Source organism: Pseudorasbora parva, chromosome 18, assembly GCF_024679245.1.
Source record: "Pseudorasbora parva isolate DD20220531a chromosome 18, ASM2467924v1, whole genome shotgun sequence".
NCBI classification, from domain to species: Eukaryota; Metazoa; Chordata; class Actinopteri; order Cypriniformes; family Gobionidae; genus Pseudorasbora; species Pseudorasbora parva.
Genome location: NC_090189.1, coordinates 40,577,354 through 40,600,100, shown reverse-complemented (window position 1 = coordinate 40,600,100; position 22,747 = coordinate 40,577,354). Strand labels below are relative to the sequence as shown.

At 38.6% G+C, this 22,747-nt stretch overlaps 1 protein-coding gene across 3 annotated transcripts in view; it reads left to right on the top strand.

Annotated features, from left to right (window-relative positions):
* The window catches only part of camk2a (calcium/calmodulin-dependent protein kinase II alpha), a 111,511-nt gene that overhangs the window by 69,277 nt on the left and 19,487 nt on the right, over positions 1-22,747 (top strand). For all 3 annotated transcript variants that reach the window (XM_067424437.1, XM_067424436.1, XM_067424438.1), the window contains exons 8-13: positions 3,921-4,004; positions 8,040-8,134; positions 8,228-8,350; positions 9,281-9,364; positions 9,924-9,966; positions 18,863-18,903. In XM_067424437.1, the coding sequence (XP_067280538.1) occupies positions 3,921-4,004; positions 8,040-8,134; positions 8,228-8,350; positions 9,281-9,364; positions 9,924-9,966; positions 18,863-18,903 (470 nt within the window). The remainder of the gene's footprint in view (positions 1-3,920; positions 4,005-8,039; positions 8,135-8,227; positions 8,351-9,280; positions 9,365-9,923; positions 9,967-18,862; positions 18,904-22,747) is intronic.

The window sequence follows — 22,747 nt, the reverse complement described above, 5'->3', positions numbered from 1 at the left end:
TTACAATGCCGATCGTTCCAAAGCAGCTTCACGGTGTTAAACAGGACAATACTGCAACAGAATTAGATTCGGCTGGAGTCATTCTGGAGAAAACGGTGATGCTATCAGCTTATTTTAATTTATCATATAGAGTCAATGTGGGCAGATCAGTATTATAGTTGATACAGTTAATTTACATGTGGGAGATGTGTGTATGTATAAGCTACTGGATCTTCATATATGTAAAATAAAATGTCTATTTATCTAAAGAAACAATTTTCTTACACATGGATGATGTCTTTTATAACTTTACAACTCAGAACATCAGAAAGAAATAAGTCATTCAGAAACATTGATAGTCACACTGGTCTAGGTTTGTAATGGTAACTATGTTCATTTATTGGTATGGAGGAATACAGATGGCCTGCTTATATATTGTAAGTATGGAAAAACGTACCAGAAAAAGGCAGAACATTAGAAATTACATTAGGAGCAAAATTAAAAAACATTAACAAAAGAAAACTATATACATAAACATATTATCAGTGATGCATTAGGCAAGGCAAGGCACGTTTGTGTAGCACATTTCATACCCAATGGCAATTCAAAGTGCTTTACATAGAAATTAATTAAAACTGTTTAATTAAACGGTAACAAATGCATGAGAAAAAAGAATACCATATGGACGAATAAAAAATTAAAAACAAGCATAGTTAAAACAGTTGTAAAGATAATAATAATAATAATAAAAATAATAATAATAATAAAAAGATAAAATAAAATAAAATGGTCAGATCCACAATAATGGTCTGATATAAAAATAAAACATTCTTCAGTTTACAGCCTACATGTACCATCTTTATTAGATCACCTCTCCTTCATTTCTTTCTCAAACACGTTCATAACATCCATTTTAATCACTATTCCCTGATTTTTACTCAGGAACCTTCTTGTTAAACCCATTTTCACTCATCATACCCTCCACAGATTTACACACACTCAAACCTTGTTGTCAAACTTACTATTTCCATCAACATGATTTTGTTACACACAGCAGGCAGAAAGTGAGTGACACAGAATGCTGCTACTGATTAGCACCGTATCGGAGTCCAACTTCCGGGTTTGTGTACCCCTCAACGGCGTTAAAGTTTTCAAAATGGCCGCCAGGTGAATAAGGCGAATAGGCGTTCTTGTTTCATGATGGGAACGCCCAAGCCGCAACTGGACCTTTTGGGAACCCGAGGGAATGACAAGCCGCAGTGCAGCCAACAGAACAAAGGACCAAAAAAGGAGCAATGGACCCTTAATATCCTAGTGGAGTCGGAGTTTATCGATCACCGAAGGCTGGGCAGACCTTAGAGGGTCACAGTGATTGTTCCAAGTAAGACGTTCCTGGATCAACATTCCTGTCCTGGTACCCCTTAAAACTAAGCCTACCCATAGTGCTGGGCGCTATACCAGCTCATACCGAATACCAGAATTTATTTTTGCTATGATATTAATTTTGATGATACCCCAATACCGGTATATGTGACTTTAACCACCGTTCTGAACGCTGCGCAGCGGCACTGTTTATAGAGGTACCCGTTTTACTGTTACACTGAAGTGAGAGCAAAGCTGAGATCGCAAGGCTGAATACGTCGTTCACTTTTCCCTACGGTATCCATTAATCCAGTTCACTTGAAGGAGTGAGTGAAAACGAGTGTGTAAAGTCAGACAGCCGTTGTGTGTACATCAGCTGTACACTCGTTATTGCGGAGCAGTGTGAGACTGAATGAGTGCACTCAATAATGTCCACTATGGTGTCGGACAGCACTACAGATGGCCGTCCCTTCAAATAATGTTTATAAGGGGCGGTTTCAGATTCAGCCCTTCATTACAGCGGAGAACTCAAACTTCACGCGGCACACGCATGAGAGATTAACAACACTCACCACAACAACTCCCCAGCAACACCTTCCCATAAGTTAGCCCTATAATCGTAAGGAAATGATTGGTGAAAACCACCAACATAGAAGCAACTAACCTAAGCCTAAACTTGACATAAACTGTAAACTTGTCCCACAAATGGGATTGGTTGATTGGAATGTTCCTCCAGGATTAATAAAGATGCTGATCCAGGACCATGTTATACTTGGTGAAATCTGGTTCACCCTGGCCAGATAGTTTGAGGAGGGCTGGTGACTCCGGCGGATCGAAGCAGGGCCCAACAGCCAGCCAGATTTACAGCAAAAAAAAACAGAACAAAACCATAGCAAATCAACCAAAATCAGGACACAACTAATGGGGGGAAATATCCCTTATCTAATATATGTGTAACATTGCAGCAGGGATGATGAAGGGAGAGCTGAGGAAGGCATCTTTGCACCAGTTTTCATTCTAATAAACACGAAGGCAATGTAGAACACAAATGCAACAGAAAATGAGGTCAGTAAATACACAAAGGAAACGAGCAACTTAAGACAGAAGTGCCATGTGCTGTGAATTAACATAGCGATGAACACTGGTGGGGGAAAAACTACAGACCTTCTTTAGAAAATAAATATTTATTAAATAATTATTAAATGTTTAGATTACCATATTTTTACATTCTAAGGACTGACCTGTACATTTGTGTGATGAATTGATTGTGACGTGATTATAGCCATACTTTATTTTTCATGATGATACAAAAGAGTACTGGAAGTTTGAATGGTTTGTTCTAAAGGAGACTGGTTCCAAAAAGGACCGTGACCACTATAGACATTAAAGGACAAGTCCCCCCCCCCCAATCATTAGAAATGGCCAAGGTCTCCCCCCATTATTTGACGTTCTTGCACTGCTCTGCTGCACTTCTTTCTGCAGCGCTCTGTATGTTGTTGGGATGACAAAAAAGTTTGTTTTGCCTCAGGTCTAATGGTGCTCATTAATTTCAAAATGATTTAGATGGCCAATCAAATCAAACTAGACGGGTTTTCGTTCTCTTTTGGCTTCGTCTTCACACAGATGAGGGCGTCAATCTATCGCTTAACGCCGTTGTGGAGAGAGAATCTATTCTTTCGGGTGAAATCACAAAGCAAAATGCACACAAACGTGTCCCTGCTCTTAATTTACAATCATTGATGGACTTCATTTAATCTAATGAAGAAGAAAAAACACTATATGAGAGCAGATTATAACCTGGAACCTTTGACACAGTTTATTTCTACCACCAGGCGACTAAGGTTTCGAGTGTTTCATCATCGGATCTACGTATTTATTCACTAATGCGAAGAATGTCGGGACTAATAATATATTTGACACAAATTAATGCAAATATTGTTTGCAAATAGTCCCAAAAAGATTATTTCCCAACTTGCATGTTCAAGACATGGTTACGGCCTCGGTTCCAAATTCGTTCTGCTTTAAAGTGTGTAGTTTGACCTGTGACCATGTGACCTGACTAAACTACTAACACTGCAAAAAATGCTCTTCTTACTTAGTAATTTAGTCTAATTTCTAGTATAAATATTTAAATATTCTTAAATTAAGATGCATTTACTATACAAGTAAAATGACAGGATATTTTTTCTTGTTTTCTGGGGAAAAATATCAAAATGAAGTGAGTTTTTGCTTAAAACAGGCAAAATAATCTGCCACTGGGGTGAGAAAAATAATCTTGTTTCTTGTTTCCGTCCCAAATTTGGATATTTTCCCCCAGAAAACAAGAAAAAAATATCTAATGTAATTTTACTCATCTAGTAAATTAATCTTGATTTAAGAATGTTTTGATATTGAGACTAAAAACAAGACAAACAAATTACTAAGTAAGAAGGGCATTTTTTGCCATGAAATTGTAATTTCACCAGGTCCTTAAGCTTGACTGGAGACTTTTTTTTTAATAGTCAGTGAATTCATTTTCAATTTCTCAAATATTTGCTCAGATAAAGGTTATGAATGCTTTTGTTTCCTTCTGACTTCAGGGTTTGCTGGCACTCCTGGTTACCTGTCCCCTGAGGTCTTACGGAAGGATCCCTATGGGAAAGCTGTAGACCTGTGGGCATGTGGTTAGTGTCCTACATTTCTGCATCAAACACTGATATATGTCACAGGACTTGTGTGTGTTGAGGTGTGCACAGTTGTACAGCATCCTATATTTCACACTCAGATATTCTAGAAAATCTGTTCAAGTAACTGTTCGGGCATATGAGAATAGTCAATATGGCTAACTTTGCTGCGATTGGCAAAAAAAACTGCATGAAATGATGATGAGATGCTTTCTTAACTGCTGTTTTCTCTCCTCTGTCATTTCTGTTGGGTGTTTATTTTGTTATTGAGAGGAAAGCAGCGAACACAATTGGTTGTTAATTGAATGTTGAGAAGTGGAGGCAGATGAGGCTTTTCTTGCACAAAAGGTTCTTTACAGTGAAAAAAGGATATTTATTGTATTAAAATGTTCTTCTCACTAAGGTTATTATAAGAACTATTCGCCTAATGGTTAAAGAACCCAAAATTGTTCTTCTATACAAATAAAGTGCAGCACAATGACTGTTAAATTTAACTATTGAAATATACTACGACAAAGATATCCTTTTATAAAATAAAAGGTAAAGATATATATTGTAAAGATGGTAAATGGTAAAGATTTTGTATATTTTGTAAAGATATTTCCTTATTCAAAGCGATTTTTTTCTCTCATGAAAAAATGACATTTTTCACAGTTCACAGTTTCACATTGTCTTTCAATAATTTAAGCACTTTTCAAGTGCCTTTTCATGAATATGGCTGTTTTCAAGGGTTTTCCAGGACTTAAATTTCAATAAATAAAATTCAAGCACTTTTGGTGCCGTGCACCAATATAACATTAATTAAAGGGATACTTCACCGCTTTTTCATATTAAACTGTTATTCCCTTAACTAAAACGAGTTGACACACACCTCTCTCGTCTCAGTGTGTGCTCTTAATCTCTTTGTCACGCGGTGATGATCTGATAACATTTAGCTTAGCTCACTAAGCCCAGTTCATTCACTATGGTACCAAACAGAGATCAAGTTAGAAGTACCAAACTCCTCCACGTTTCCCCTATTTAAATACAGTTACACGAATAGTTGAACGATTAAGTATGGCGATATAAACTAAAATGCGGAGCTTTTCTAAGCAGGTTATAAAGGATAATCGCCTGAAAAATCCTCCCTCAAATCTCTGCCTCACTCTCTCATTTCCGTCAATAGGGGGAGAGGATTTTTTAGGCGTGACTTTTTACTGCGCCGAGTCGAAGTACTCTCAGGAGTGCTATTACATTATAGTCAAGTTCAAGTTCAAGAGTTTTATTTGTCACATACACAGTTATACAGAATACAACCGGCAGAGAAATGTAAACAGGTCCGCTCCATGGACAGCAAATAACAATTAACAACAAAAGCACAATAAATTATAAAATAGGAATAGGATAAAGGTGCTATATATATACATATGTAGAATTATGAATAAATCAAGTAAAAGAAATAAGAGATGTGGAATAAAATAAGTGAGATAAAGTAAACTGGAGACTATAAAAATAAATCTGTGGATAACAGAAGTGCAGGAGTGTAATGTGCAAACAGCATTATAATGAGTAGTTACATGAACACAAGAATAAAGTGCAGTGCAATATCAGTATGTGAGTTTGTTAATACTGAAGTGAGGTGAAGTCACATGTAGTTAAGTGACAGCGTTCAGGAGTCTGATGGCCTGTGGGAAGAAACTCCTCCTGAGTCTCTCAGTTTTGGCCATCAGGCTACGGAAGCGCTTACCAGAAGGCAGCCGGGTGAAGTGGGGGTTGGCCGGGTGATTAATGTCCTTGATGATTTTTGTAGCTCTGCCTGTGCATCGTTTGATGTAGATGTCCTGCAGAGACGGGAGAGCTGACCCTGAGATGCGCTCGGACAAGCGCACCACTCTTTGCAGGGCTTTGCAGTCGTGACTGGTGCTGTTACCATACCACGCTGTGATGCACTGAGTCAGTAAACTTTCTATCGCCCCTGAATAGAAAGTTTTCAGGATAGCTGGTGAGACCCGGAATTTCCTCAGCTGGCGCAGGTGGAACAGTCTTTGCCTGGCCTTTTTCACCTGAGACTGGATATGTGCAGTCCATGTCAGGTCCTCGGAGATGTTCACACCCAGGTATTTGAAGCTGCTCACTCTCTCTACTGGTGTCCCGCTGATCATGAGAGGGGAGTATGACCGCTGCTGTCTCTTCCTGAAGTCCACAATCAGTTCTTTGGTCTTGTTCACATTCAGAAGGAGACAGTTGTCTTGGCACCATGATGTCAGTTGCTCCACCTCATCCAAGTATGCGGTCTCATTGTTGTTGGAAATGAGGCCCAGGACAACAGTATCATCCGCAAACTTGATGACAGAGGTGGAGCTGTGTGTGGACAAACAGTCATGCGTGTAGAGAGAGTAGAGCAGGGGACTGAGGACACAGCCCTGTGGAGCTCCCACACTCACGGTGATGGAGGTGGAGGTGAACTGTCCTACTCTCACCACCTGAGGTCTGCCAGTGAGGAAATCTTCAATCCAGTGACAGAGAGAAGAGTTCAGTCCGAGATCCAGGAGTTTGTTAGTTAGCTTAAAGGGAACTATGGTGTTAAAGGCTGAACTATAGTCAATAAATAGCAGTCTTACATAGTTCCCATTCTTGCTGTCGATGTGTGTGAGGGAGGAGTGGAGGACGTGAAAGATGGCATCTTCAGTCGATCTATTGGGACGATAAGCGAACTGAAGAGGGTCCAAGGTGTCAGGGATGGAGGAGCAAATGTTGTTTTTGATGAGTCTCTCAAAGACCTTCATGACTAAAGACGTGAGAGCCACTGGGCGATAGTCATTTAGGCAAGAGGGTTTACTGTTCTTAGGGACAGGGATGATGGTGGATTTTTTGATGGTAATCATCCCTTAGCGTCACCGCGCGTCAGAACAATTAAGTGCACGAACTGAGACGAGAGAGGTATGTATCAACGATAAGACTTTATTTTAAGGTTCAGTTATTAACTATTAACTAGTTGTTTATTAGCATGCATATTACTAGGATATTTTCTGTTTATTAGTACTTCTGAAGCTCATATTAATGCCTTATTCTGCATGACCTTACTCTACGTCCCTCAATCCTACCCAATACCTAAACTTAAATGCTACAAAAACTACCTCACTAACTGTTAATAAGCAGTAAATTAGGAGTTTATTGAGGCAGAAGTCGTAGTTAATAGTGAATATGTGTTCCCCATACTAAAGTGGTACCGTATCATCTCAGTTAAAGCTACACTGTGTGATATTTTCCCCCATCTAGCGGTGTAAAGGTATATGACCATCCAGTGAATATTAGTTTCAGTTCCTCTCAAGTTCGATTTCGTTTAAACTCCTATGGTGCCGATTTAGTCCAAGATTAACATGGCTTCCATTTCGACCTCGTCCATGAGTTTTCCTTCAAGTGATGAGGTTACTTTAGAAAACTATTATAATTTGCAGTTATTTAATTTGTCAGTTAACATGTAGGTTATGACATCTATGTAAAATTAATAAAAGTTTTATGTTTTTGTTATTTTTTTACCATTTCATTGCTAACATCAGCCTTTAGGTTCCCAGACGAATGCAAGCTAATCTTAGTAAAGTAACTTTGATCAGTGCTATCGTTATTCTGTATATTGTAACAACATCACTAGCGTAAGGCAAAGTTTACATTGTAGGCTATATCATTTTCACGGTGCCATCGAGTGTTAAAACGCGAAAGGCGAAGCTTGAATTTACGGGTATGTCCCTCTTTGGCTAATGTACTTTCAAGATGGAGGAGCAACATGGCGGCCGGCATTCGAACCCCTGACCCGTATGTATTTTCAATGGTTTATTATAAACTTACGAGAATACTTTATTACTTGAAAGAAGTAAATATACATTAATGAGCAAAAAAAGTGTTTTTAGCTAAGAATAAACTAAAAAAAGTTACACAGTATAGCTTTAAGGAAATAACAAGGAACAAGCGGTGGAGTATCCCTTTAAAGCGTAAAGCTCAAGAGTATCTGTACTATAATTTGTTCTCGCTCACCTCATCCATCTCATTTCCTCTTAGGTGTGATTCTCTACATCCTGCTGGTTGGATACCCACCCTTTTGGGATGAAGACCAACACAGACTCTATCAGCAAATTAAAGCTGGCGCCTACGATGTCAGATAAAGCATCCTTCATCTAATGTTGATGATAATGCCGGAAGTAATGATGTGTGCCTGATTCGTGTTTGGGTCCTTGTGTTACCCACAGTTTCCTTCACCTGAGTGGGACACTGTCACCCCTGAGGCGAAAGACCTTATTAATAAGATGCTGACCATCAACCCATCGAAACGCATCACTGCTGCGGAGGCGCTCAAGCACCCCTGGATCTCAGTGAGTTTTTCTCCTTGCATCAGTACTTTACACCATACGTGCATCTTTATTGTAACTTGGAAAAAGGCTTAATTAATGCACATATTTTTGCATTGGATCATTTACATACAGGTTAATTGAGTCAGCAAAGCAAAATAAAGGGTTAGTTCACCCAAAAATGAAGTTTATGTCATTAATGACTCCCCGTAAGACCTCCGTTCATCTTCACACACAGTTTAAGATATTTTATATTTAGTCTGAGAGCGTATGCAAGTGTATGCACACTATACTGTCCATGTCCAGAAAGGGAATAAAAACATCATCACAGTAGTCCATATGAGACATCAGTGGGTTAATTAGAGTCTCTTAGAGTTAGAGTTGTAGGTTGTCTACAAACCAGAAGGTTGGTGGTTCAATCCCCGGTTCCACCTGACCAAGTGTCGAAGTGTCCTTGAGCAAGACACCTAACCCCAGCTGCTCCCGACGAGCTGGATGGCGCCTTACATGGCTGACATCGCCGTCGGTGTATGAATGGGTGAATGTGAGGCAAAAATGTAAAGCGCTTTGGATAAAAGCGCTATATAAATGCAGTCCATTTATAAATGCAGTCCATTTCTCTTGAAGCATCCAAAATACATTTGGGTCCAAAAATAACAAAAACTACGACTTTATTCAGCTTTGTCTTCTTCCGGGTTTGTTTTAAATAAATAAAGATTCAAACGGTTATGAATCAGTGAATCGCTCAATGATTCGGATCGCCAATGTCACGTGATTTCAGCAGTTTGACACGCGATCCGAATCATGAGTCGGATTTAGCCATTTGACAGCGGTCTGAAGGGAATGATTATTAGATGATTTATTCAGATATATTTCATTATGTTGAGATTGCATGTTATGGAAGTGCCTGCAAAACTAACCCTCTCTCTGCATATCCTCCTGTTCACCTTTTAGCATCGCTCCACGGTTGCATCTTGCATGCATAGACAGGAGACTGTTGAATGCTTGAAGAAGTTCAATGCCAGAAGGAAGCTTAAGGTAAGTTTGTATAAGGCTGTGAGAAGCTCTCATACGGTGAGATTGTTTTAAATGATGAGCAGCATGTAAAGATCTGGGCTGGTACCCGAAAGGTTGCAGGTTTAAAATCTAACAAAGGTTGATCCATCAGCTATAAACACTGATCCCAGACTGACACTTCACTTTAACACTTACTGGGTGAAAACTAGGCCATTTAGAATCTTTTACAATTCCAAATTGAATACCACAAAGCTTTTCAAATTCCAAATCAGATGCAGAATTGCTATTTGAATTTGAGAGTACAAATAAAAATGAATCCAAAAAAATAAATGTAACTAGAAAAATAAAGTTTGGCAAGTTTGGCTTGACAAAGCAAGATGTTTGAAAGTTTTAAAAGCCTTTAGTTTGAAGGTTTAGAATTCCAGAATTCCTCTTCCTGTCATCCCATGTTCAAATTCCTACAAACAAATTAAAAAGAAGTAATTAATAAAAGGAGCCGATTAATAAATTCTGAATTTTGCATAACTCCCTTGTCACTGAGGAACATTTGCTTATAGATCCTCTGTGTTTTTCTCTTCAGGGTGCTATTCTCACGACCATGCTGGCCACCAGGAATTTCTCAGGTGACTCTAGTTATTATATTTCTGTTATCTTCTGTTTTTCTTTCAACCCTGAGCAAAAATCATTATGAATATGTCACGATCATACACTGGAACTGTTTTTATTAACGTTGCATTGCAGGTTTGTACAGAAGGAGCTTGAACATCTTTTTGAGTTTGAGGCCCTTTACTGAAAGATGGTATTTAATGTCATATGGTATTCTATGTACATTATGTCATAATAGCAACAATGTCAATTAAAATTGAATTATTTCACTCAATTAGCCTTTTCACCGATCAGGCATAACATTATGACTTGTATGTATATATGTGACTTGTATATATACAAATATATTGTGTTGTTCCAAGTTTTGCTGCCGAAACAGCCCTGACCCGTCGAGGCATGGACTCCACTAGACCCCTGAAGGTGTGCTGTGGTATCTGGCATTAAGATGTTAGCAGCAAATCCTGTACGTCCTTTAAGTTGCGAGGTGGGGCCTCCATGGTTCGGACTTGTTTGTTCAGCTCATCCCACAGACCCTCGATTGGATTGAGATCTGGGGAATTTGGAGGCAGAGTCAACGCCTCAAACTGGTTGTTGTGCTCCTCAAACCATTCCTGAAGCATTTGTGCTTTGTGTCAGGAGCATTATCCTGCTGGAAGAGCCACAGCCACCAGAATACCGTTTCCATGAAAGGCTGAACATGGTCTCAGCAATGCTTAGGTAGGTGGAGCGTGTCAAAGTAACATCCACATGGATGGAGGACACAAGGTTTCCCAGCAGAACATTGCCCAAAGCATCACACTGCCTCCGCCGGCTCGCCTTCTTCCCATAGTGCATCCTGGGGTCATGTGTTCCCCAGACATGGGCACCCTGACTGGTCTAAAGCTATGCCGCCCCATACGCCACAAAATGAGATGCTCTGTGTATTCTGACAGCTTTCTATCAGAACCAGCATTAACTTCTGGAGCAGTTTGAGCTCCAGTAGCTCGTCTGTTTGATCGGACCACACGGGCCAGCCTTCGCTCCTCACGTGCATCAATGAGCCTTGGCCGCCCATGACCCTGTGGCCGGTTCTTCACTGTTCCTCTTGGAGCACTTTTGATAGATACTAATGTTCACTTGCAAAATGTTCACTTGCTGCCTAATATATCCCACCCACTAACAGGAGCCGTGATGAAGAGATCATCAGTGTTATTCACTTCATAATCAAATGTCAATGTTATGCCTGATCGGTGTAGGTTTGAAAAATGAAAAAATGAAAAATATTGCATAACAACCCCATTAATTACAATAAATTGTGCATCTTACCCCAAGGTTTGATTTAATCTTTTCCCTTCAAAATGAAAACAATATTTTTTTTCCTCCACAAATCAAAAAACATTGACATGTCCAAAAATCTTTATTATAATCCCTCATTAACAAATAGACAAAAAAAATGATATTCAACATAATGTCATAGATCAGTATTCTTTTAAGATACACAAAATTAGATCATTTTACCTCAGCATTTTCGACTGACTAAATCTCACAAATTTTGCAATTCAGATATATCTAGAGACTGATTAATGAATTAGAAAAAAAGAGATGAAAGGTTTCAAACACTGAATATAACGGTGATACAGGTGACCTCTGGTGGTGAGACGACGGTACAGCTCTCATGACTCATAATGCATCTGGAGGGAGCTATAACACATTTATTATTATAAACCTCTGTTTTGTCTAAACCGAGATTCTGCTAGAGAGTGAAATCTGCCTGAATGTTAGTGTGTGTCCATTTGAGCAGAAGATGTGTATGGGACAGAGCCGGTTCACTGAGAGCTATTGCATGGCGCTTCACTTGGTTATGTCAAGTACACACACACATCCTTCACACAAGTAGAAGTACAGATGCTCTTGTTTAAAGAGTATGGGGTAGTTTTGTTGCATTATTCCATACAAAGAGATTGTTATCCACAAGTAAATATAAAGAGATTCACAAAAATTAAATAAATTCACAAATAAATAGAATGAGATCTACAAATATATGCAGGAGTTTCACAAAAATGAATTATATTCACAAATAAATACAATGGCATTTGTGAATAACAAAAAATATTTTTATGTCACAAACACACAACTCTGCCTTGTGTTCATGTTCCTGTCCTTGCATTCATTTGTGAATCGCTTCCTGTGCATCTGTTGATCTCTTCTTGCACATTTGAAAATCGCATGAGCTAATTAAAAACACATAACCACAATTACATATTACTTAATCAATTAGTTAAGCATGAATAAATGCATATTAGTGCACCTGTATTGTAAAGTGTAATATTCTGTGTATGTTACTGATAATACAACGGAGATAGAGAGAGTTTGTGAATGAGACGTTAATGCGCACGCTTTGTTTGTTCAGCTCTTACGGTGATCTTTTTGGAGTGAAAACGCTGTAATAAACTTCATAAACCATCAGTAAAGTTTGGTCATCATTCAGACGAGGGTATACGCTACATTTAGTGTCCAGAACCATCTTGGGATGAGGTTTCCACACTGACAGCTGTCATTGTAAGCAGAGGTGGACAAAGTACACAACTCTATTTACTTGAGTAAAAGAAAAAGTACTTCTGGTCAAATATTACTCCGTTGTGAAAGTGAAAGTAGTAAAAACAGATTTTTACTCAAGTAAAAGTACAGAAGTATTTGTTTTCAAAAGTACTTAAGTATAAAAGTAAATTTCCTTTTTTATGCCAATGCATTATTTTATTATTGTTGTATAAATGCACATTATGCCATCATGGTTTAAGCCAGTCAGTGATGCTCTGACATACTAGCATACGACTAACTTAAACTCATTTAAATACTTGGAGAAAAGTTGCAAAGCTCTTTATAAAGCGCTGTCACTTTAAGGCCGAATGCACGGATCCAATACACTGATACACATCTGATATTCTCCCAACTTTACCATTCTCTTTCTCCCAGATGTTTATATTGTTAATATTTTATAAGTCATGCACCAAGTGTATGCCAACTAAACTAATCTTCTATATTTTTTTTAAACATACTTTCAAAGTATGGCTATGGGTGCACACACTTGTGCCTAAGAACCGTCTTCTTCCATTTTGCTATGAACTGATCAGTGTTCAAAAAAAGTTGGGAAAATGTATATGACTATAAGAGTGATTCCTGACAGACTGTCTGAAACAACAACACCAAAAAACCTTTTAAAGATGGAAAAAATCATCCACCGACTTTCAGAGCTGCTACAGAAACGACTTTTGACCTAGATAGAAATGTAGTGGAGTAAAAAGTACGATATTTGTCTTTCAAATGTAGTGAAGTAAAAGTAAAAGTATCCAGAAAGAATTATACTCCAGTAAAGTACAGATACTCAAAAAGTGTCCTTAAGTACAGTACTCAAGTAAATGTAATTAGTTACTGTCCACCTCTGATTGTAAGACACATCTGTTTGTTTGTGCGAGTTAGCAACAGTAACTAAGGGGAGCGGGGCTTACCGATAGGTCGATTGGCCCCCCTTAGGAATAGGACTTAACCTACTGAGTGAGAGGAGGCGGGAGGCGGGAGGCGGAGGTATCCGCTTGTTAAGTCGTGACGTAAGGAACGCCGTTTCTGGGTCCAAGCCTCAACTCGTTTCACTTGAGAATGCCATTGACGCCCGATTATGAGCGCTATTTGTTCATATTAAACATCAAACGTTTAAAAAAACGTAACATTTTAAATACTTACAGTCTACACAACAGTCTCTGTGCTCACAGCGTCACATACATTAATATAAAAAAGATGAATCACTGTCTGGCCATCTGGAATTTTGCTATGGAGAAAAAGGTTATGATTATAGCTTTTTTTGTAGTATTACACCACATTGTGTGTGTATATTAGCACCGTTTGTAGTTTTTCTTGTGGTATAAGATAGAGCGTTTGGACCCGGAAGCGCTGCCGCGTGACGTCAGCCTTAACAACCGTATTCTGGAGACTGAAGAGAGTCCTGAGGTGAGTTTGACTAAAGCCCTATGCGGACAGTAATTGTTTCTCGTTGAGTCGTGAGATATTTCCATTATTTACAGCGGATAGTCTGTGATTTTACTGCCGTCTGAATCCAGAATGTCAGTGTTTTTCTCCCACCACCTGCGTAAAAATCCCCGGCCGAATGACCTCCTGTTTTACGTGCCGTCTAAGTCCACATCTCTGAGTTTTCAAGAAGAGATCGCTTCAAAATTCACTGTTTATATCCTCTTTGACCCCTGCAGGGCACCGTACCGTTGCACTTTGCTGTAATTCGGATGCTTTTTAAAGATCTATAGCCTACCCTTTTATCACTAAAAAACTGAAAATATTTACAAGAATAATCATTCATCACCGCTCAAAAGAGAAAGAGAAGAAAAAGACGTAAAATTTGAAATGAGTCGTTATTGTGGCAGTAATTATCGCAGGTTCAATTTGCAGCATTGTATTAACTTATTTCCGCTCATTTCCACATCTTTTTTTAAACTTGGATTTTTAAGTCATTGCAACTTAAATTACATTAAACTGACTTTTAAAAAAAATCGTTGAATCGTGTCTAACATACACTCTAAAAAGTTCTGGGTAAAAAACAACCCAAGGATGGGTCAAATATGGACTAACCCAGCCGTTGGGTTGTTTTAACCCAGCGATTGGGTTGTCTTAAGCAAAATATTTAACCCAACCGCAGGGTTAAGACAACCCAATCGCTGGGTTTAAACAACCCAATTGCTGGGTTAGTCCATATTTGACCCAACATTGGGTTAAAACAACCAAGCATTTTTTAGAGTGTAAATAAGCTGAAAATTGCTTAACTTGATGAGTTAATGTAAAAACTGTTGTCATAGCTTATTGATAATATAATTTTTTACAATGGTATGATGATTAGGATTGAATTTTCTGACAGGATCAACACGATATGTCACAATAAAATCAGGAACATGCTGTACACTCTAAAAAAATGCTGGGTTGTTTTAACCCAATGTTGGGTCAAATATGGACTAACCCAGCAATTGGGTTGTTTTAACCCAGCGATTGGGTTGTTTTAATCCCACTGTTGGGTTAAATATTTGCTTAAGACAACCCAATCGCTGGGTTAAAACAACCCAACTGCTGGGTTAGTCCATATTTGACCCAACATTTGGTTGTTTTTTACTCAGAATTTTTTAGAGTGTAGGAAACATGGAGTAAATGCCACAGATTCAGGGGCACCAGGACACCTTAATCCGGTCCTGTTTGGGAATGTTTTTCTTTTTTAAGGATTGTGCTCCGTGTGGGGGTGTGTGTCATGCATGTGAGGGTCTGTAAAAGGTCAGCGATATCTACACTAAAATAGATTTAGATTGCTCCACCTGTTCAAGTTCAGCAGCCGCAGCTTTTGCACAGGCCATTCTATCACTCCCAAACACTCTTGATCATTCATCACATTCGGTCTATTTTTACCCAGAGCGGCCGTTCTCCACTACTTGAGATAATGTTGAGCGGAAACATACCGGCCTGAGTAACTCTGTCTCTGTCTGTTATTCAGTGTGAACAGTCAAACTGAGATGTAGGTCAAGCGGGAATGATCAAGACACACTTCGTAACTCTGATCATTCTAGTTTCTGATAAACTCTTAGAAGAAAAGGTTCTATCGGCGCTACGTATTTGGAACCCCAAAGAGGTTCCATACAGAACCCTTTTTAAGTGCCAAAAGGGTTCTTTCTTGTCATTATAGAACCTTTTTAGCATGCACTCTAAAAAATGCTGGGTTGTTTTAACCCAATGTTGGGTCAAATATGGACTAACCCAGCGATTAGGTTGCTAAATATTTGCAACACAATCGCTGGATTAAAACAACCCAATTGCTGGGTTAGTCCATATTCGACCCAACATTGGGTTGTTTTTTACTCAGAATTTTGAGTGTAAAAGGTTCTTTGGAGTTGAGTATACTCACAAAGAACCTTTTATGCTAAAAAGGCTCTATAATGACAAGAAAGAACCATTTTGCCACTTAAGGTCTTTGCACACTGAGTCCGATATTTTTGCATGCGTTTTTTCATATTCGTGATCCGAAAAATTCGACACGCACAGAGACCTTGCACACTGAGTCCGATGCGTATTAATGAATGCGTTACGGGGAAAAAAACGCAAAACAAGACAAAGTGACGTCTAGTGAGGATGATTTTTTTGTCCTGAGGAGATATTGTTCATCCATTCCTGCGATCGCGTAGAGAGGAGAGTTTCCCCTCCTATCCCGCGGGATTATCCAGACTGACCGATTCAAAGTTGCAGTGTCAGTGGCTCAGTTTGATGCTTTGCTGGCGATACTGGAGTCACATATTAAAAAGAAGACCACTCATTTCCGTGAATCAATTGATCCCGAACACCTGGCAGTATGGATCCGATGCACACACACACACACACACACACACACACACACACACATGTTGGTCTATGTGGTTTACAGGGACTCTCCATAGGCGTAATGGTCTTTATACTGTACAAACCGTATTTTCTATCCCCTTACACTGCCCCTGCCCCTAAACCTACCCATCACACACACACACACACTGCCCCTAAACCTACCCATCACAGGAAACATGCTGCATTTTTACTTTCTCAAAAAAACATCATTTAGTATGTTTTTAAGGCCATTTGAATTATGAGGACATTTGATATGTCCTCATAAACCACATTTATAGTGTAATACCAGTGTAATACCCATGTAGTTATACAAATTTGTGTCCTCATAAACCACATAAACAGGCTCACACACACACACACACACACACACACACACACACACACACACACACACACACAGCTTTACAGAGACTTGATGTGCTATAATTATAGCTGTGATATAATAATATTTGTGGTATTTTTGCTAGAATAATATGTATGGTGGCTCTGAGTTGTCTCAAAATGCATTTTTACGGATGCGAAAACGCAGAAAATTGAACCTGTTCTGATTTTTTGTTGACGGACGAAAGTTTCGGAGGCAGTGTGCAATCGTGATTGACATAACCTGAGGTTGAATTTATTTTTTGACGTGCGTAAATTTCGCATGCGAATTACAGACTCAGTGTGCAAAGGCCTTTAGGGTGCGTTCACACTTGTAGTTCGGTTAGTTTGGTTCGTTTGGTCCGGACCAAAAAACAAAACATATAGTCCTGGTCCGCTTAGCGTTCACACTGGCATTTTTAACAGCGAACCTAAAGTTACCGAACCAAAGGCACAGGGAGACGCTCACAACCTGATTGGTCGGCTTATATGACGGAGGAGCTGTTTACCAAACATTCAGAACAATGCTGTGCTGATTAAACGCCATCATTTTATGCGTGGGCATTATTTTACCCGCTGAGAACTCATGAAGAGCTCATAAAATGTTCAAAACATTCAAAACCGCTCCAGGATTTCCTCCGTTGTGCAGAAAAGAGACGGCCGTTCTGTCGTCTGTACCGTCTAATGGGCAACAGGTCCTTTGATGAGAAGAACCAGGTTTGCTTTTTGTGCATTTTTTCTAGCATTTTCATAACATGCTCGTCGGCCCAAATATTGATTAGGCACCTCCTCGTTGCTCCACGTTTGCCCTCTAACGTTAACGTTACTCATTTTGGATACACCGATCTTTCAGCGTCGTCAAATCAGCTGACTATGCGTCGCATCTTGTGACATCACGTCCTGTTTTTGGTCCGTCTACATGTCTTTGGTCCGTGTTGCGTTCATATATCAATCGATCCGCACCAGAGTTTGTTTGGAAGCGGACCGAGATCGGTCTTTATAGTGCTCTCGGTCCGCTTGTTTGGTGCGCACCAGGGTTCGGATGGCAGTGGTCAGTTATGTTCAAATGAACCGCACTAACCGAGCAATCGAACCAGGGTTCGTTTTAATCGAACCAAACATGACAAGTGTGAACGCAGCCTAAAAAGGGCTCTATATAGATGACTGCAAAAAATACTTTTCTTACTTAATATTTTTGCCTTGTTTCTAGTCTAAATATCTAAACATTTACTAGACAAGTAACAATTAGTGTCTTATTTTGGGGGAAAAGAGAGTTTTTGCTTAAAATAAGATAAATAATCTGCTAGTGGGTAAGTAAAATAATGCTTTAAGATTATTTTTCTCACCCCACTGGCAGATTATTTATCTTATTTTAAGAAAAAAATCTCTTCATTTTGAGTTATTTTTCCCAAAACAAGACAATTACTTTTGCTTGTCTAGTAAATACTTCTTGCTTTAAGAATTTTTAGATGTTTGGACTCGAAACAAGACAAAAATACTAAGTAAGAAAAGCATTTTTTTCAGTGTTCTATAGAGAACCTTTCAGGGGTTCCAAATACGTAGCGCCGATAGAACCTTTTCTTCTAAGAGTGAGAAGGTGAGGAAATACCCATCCAATAACAGCTTTAATAAAATACTCACTTTATCACGAATCTTCTATTTTTGGACTCTACTCTAAAAAATGTTGGGTTGTTTTAACCCCATGTAGGGTCAAATGTGGACTAACCCAGCGATTGGGTTGTTTTAATCCTGCGGTTGGGTTAAATATTTGCTTAAGACAACCCAACCGCTGGGTTGAAACAACCCAATTGCTGGGTTAGTCCACATTTGACCCAACATTGGGTTGTGTTTTACCCATAATTGTTTAGAGTGTATCTTGCGTGCTTTATTTATTATTCTCTATTTCGATATTAGATGGGCTAAACATTTCAAATTCACTCACGGCCATTAAAAGGGACCAGTTCCTGGAGTGTGGGAGTGTGGGAGTGTGTGATTATGTATCCTGGAAACTCCCAACACCTATTTTAGAAAGTCAACAGATCTCCAAAGCCAAAGTTGAGCCGGAGCAGAGCAGTGCTATGCCTCTCACTATGCTTTTCTGGGCTTTTGTGCCCTTTCTTATAGCAATTTCGCTCTTTTTCTTTCTCTCTCATTCAGGAGGAAAGAGTGGCGTCAGCAAGAAGACAGATGGTGTGAAGGTAGGGCGGAAATCAGATGTTCAGTTTAGATCATTTCATTGATACTGTTTGGATTTAAGCCTGTAGTTACCACACTGGATAACTTTATTTTGCTATGTTATATTATAGCCAGAGGTGGACAAAGAACGCAACTTCATTACTTGAGTAAAAGTTAAAGCACTACTGGTCAAATATTACTCCGTTACAAGTGAAAGTTGTAAAAATACAACCCAATGTTGGGTCAAATATAGACTAACCCAGCAGTTGGGTTGTTTTAACCCAGCAGTGGGGTTGTTTTATCCCAGCGATTGGGTTGTTTTAAGCAAATATTTAACCCAACTGCAGGATTAAAACAACCCAATCGCTGGGTTAGTCCATATTTGACCCAACATTGGGTTAAAGCAACCCAGCATTTTTTAGAGTGTATTTGTTTTCAAAAGTATTTAAGTATTAAAAGTAAATTTCCTTTATTTCAACGCATTATTTTATTACTGTTGTATAAATGCACATTATGCCATCATGGTTTAAGCCAGTCAGTGACGCTCCATCTGACATACTAGCATACGACTAACTTAAACTCATTTAAATACTTGTATAAAAATTAGAAAGCTCTTTATAAAGCTGCCGTCACTTTAAGGCCGAATGCACGGATCCAATACACTGATGCACATCTGATATTCTCCAACTGTTTATGTTAACTTAATACATAATCAACTTTTTTTGGTGAATACTTGCCAAAATGAACTTTTTGACATCCATCTTCTTCCATTTTGCTATAAACTATAAAGCCGAGTTTTTAATAAATGCTGTGAAATCATTGAACTTCACGAGACTCAACAAGAGTGATTCCTGAAAGGCTTTCTGCAAAAACCCAAACACCTTTTAAAGAAGAAAAAAATCATCCACTGTCTTTCACTGATGGAAATGTATTGAAGTAAAAAGTACAATATTTGTCTTTCAAATGTAGTGAAGTTAAAGTTATAAGTTTCCGGAAAATATAAAACTCCAGTAGTACAGATACTCAAAAGTGTCCTTAAGTGCAGTACTCGAGTAAATGAGCTGAGTTACTGTCCAGCTCTGGTTATAGCCTAGACGACGGTTCACTCCACTTGTCAACCATTGGTTGTTTTTTTGTGTGTATATTTGTGAGTCTTTGAATCATTCACATAACCAATTTATTTAAAACACACAGGAACAAAATTCACAGCTGATTTCGGAATAGCATGCTACTTGTTCTCACTATTCCCGCCATATCATGTTAAAGTCCTGTCCTCCGGTCCTCTGTGACACTGGGCCTGTCTGTTGTCTGACAGGACCATGCATCCACTTTGGACTTCCTCTCAATCTGTTGCGAAGGTAAACTGTGGTTTGTTAAACGATTTTTGCCCTTAAAGGGATAGTTCGGTAACACTTTACAATACGGTGCACTAATATGCATTAATTCATGCTTAACTAATGCACAGATAATCATGAGCTAATGTATTACTAATGGTGAACTAACCCATTTATTAATGATTACTGCATCAGCAACTAATGAACATTCATCATGATCAATAGATTAAGGAATCATTAAATTGCTATTAGTTAAATGTGTTATAATGTATTAATTCCTTCATAACATATTAACTAATAATGTAAATTAATGTGTTAATTACCACAACGGGTCAAAGCCTTGCATTTCAACTTCCAGGGTCTGCTTTAATTAATCATCAGCTAATGATTTATAAAGGTATCATTATGTTAGGACTTTACTTGTTGAGGCACATGACTATGAACTAATTCAAAACCCATAACCAGAATTACATATTAATTAATCAGTTAGTTAATAGTCATGTGGCCCAACAAGTAAAGTCATATCATAATGATTTATAAATCATTAGCTAATGTTTAATTAAAGCAGACACTGGAAGTTGAAATAAATGGCTTTGACCCGTTCATTTAACTAATAAATATTTAATGATTATTTAATCTATTAATTATGATGAATGTTCATTAGCTGCTGATGCAGTAATCATTAATACATGGGTTAGTTCACCATTAGTAATACATTAGCTCATGATTATCTGTGCATTAGTTAAGCATGAATTAATGCATATTAGTGCACCGTATTGTAAAGTGTTATACCGAATATTTCACCCAAAAATGAACATTTTGTCATCATTTAATCTCCTTTAAGTTGTTCTAAACTTGTATGAGTTTTTCTTCTGTTGAGCACAAAAGAAGATATTTTGATGAATGTTGGTAACCAGACGGTTGATGACACCCATTGACTTCCATAGTAGGAAAAAATACTAATAGAGAAGTCAAGGGTTGGCAGTCTAACACCGGCCGTGGCTATAACACTGCAATCATTGGATCATGAGTCAATATGTGCAATGTACAACTGAAGTATGTCCATTCAAAGTGCATTTGAGAGTTCAATAGCCAGTGTTTGAAAGATGTCATTTCTCGTGTGGCTCTGGGGTAGAAACTGTGCTTGAGTCTGTTTGTCCAAAATAAGCTGTTGAATGAACTTAGTTAAATTAAGGAAAACTTTTCCACAAAATTGTATTATGCTTTTCCAACTAAATCTATAGTTTGAAATAATTTGTTGTAGTCCTGTTTTATGAACTTAAATTAATTTAGTCAAAACTACTAACATAATCATTCCAACTAGATGAAGTAGGATAAAGAGGTGTAGACCTAATGACCATAATTAGTCTACGGGAAATATCACGATAATTTTTCCATGCTGGGAACTAGAAATACACAGCCCAGTTCAGTCAGCGCAACATAAATAATTCAAATAATTCATGAACACAAATGGTTTAGGTTAACTTAACATTTGACAAATTGTATTTAATTTAACATAATAGAATCGGGTAAAATGGCAATTAAAGGAACTGTATTAAAGAAATGTATGTCAATGAATCATAAAATAGCCCTGATATGTCACTAGACATTAAGAAATCATGTTCATTTCAAATACTTCTATCACTGACAGCAGTAGTCCGGCCTGTTGTCCATAATACCAAGAATACCATAATTCCTCCGTTCAACTTGGCGGACATCGATAGTCACACAGACCTAAATCAACCCAGCCACAACACATAATTGGGAATAGCATGCGTTAACTTAACACTAATCGACCACAAAGGCCTTGGGTCAGCTTCCTTTGCTGTTACTAAATGTACTAGACGAGTGGAATTTGCACCGCAGCGCCACCACACCTTGATGGTCAGGAGTAGAATAGCATATAGTTATCTTTATTGAAGTGAATTAGATTTAAATCGCCGTCATCCATGAATAATTATATTTTTTGAGCAATTTTACACATAATAATCCACGATGGCACATTACACAAAACTGAAATTGCACCTCAAAAGAGCACAGTGTCAATATTTTTTGAAACCCCCCAAAATTTCACAAATCATGTTTTCAGGGGAGCCCATGTCTTATTTAGGGGAGGCGAGCTCCCCCTAGATCCCCCGTAGTTCGCACCCTGTGTGTGCCCATATAATCTTAGTGAAAGTGGTAAACAGATTTGACTTGCTGTCTGCTATAGAGGGGCTCAGAGAGGATATTCTACCCACGCTCCAATTGCCCCCCTATAACAGGCAAAACTGAATGAATAAAAGGATGAATGAATGAGTGATTTATATAGCGCTTTCATATGTACTACTGTACACCCAAAGCGCTTTACACTCGTGTCAGGGGTCTCTCCTCAACCACCACCAGTGTGGTGTACACAATTGTACAAAAGGAGGAGCAGGGGAGGAGGAGGGATGCTGCAGGAACCAAAAAGGGGAAGAGGTCAGCTACTGGTTGAGGTAAGATTCGATGGGCGTACTCCTCCCGAAATTACGTTTAATAACTTCACTTAGTT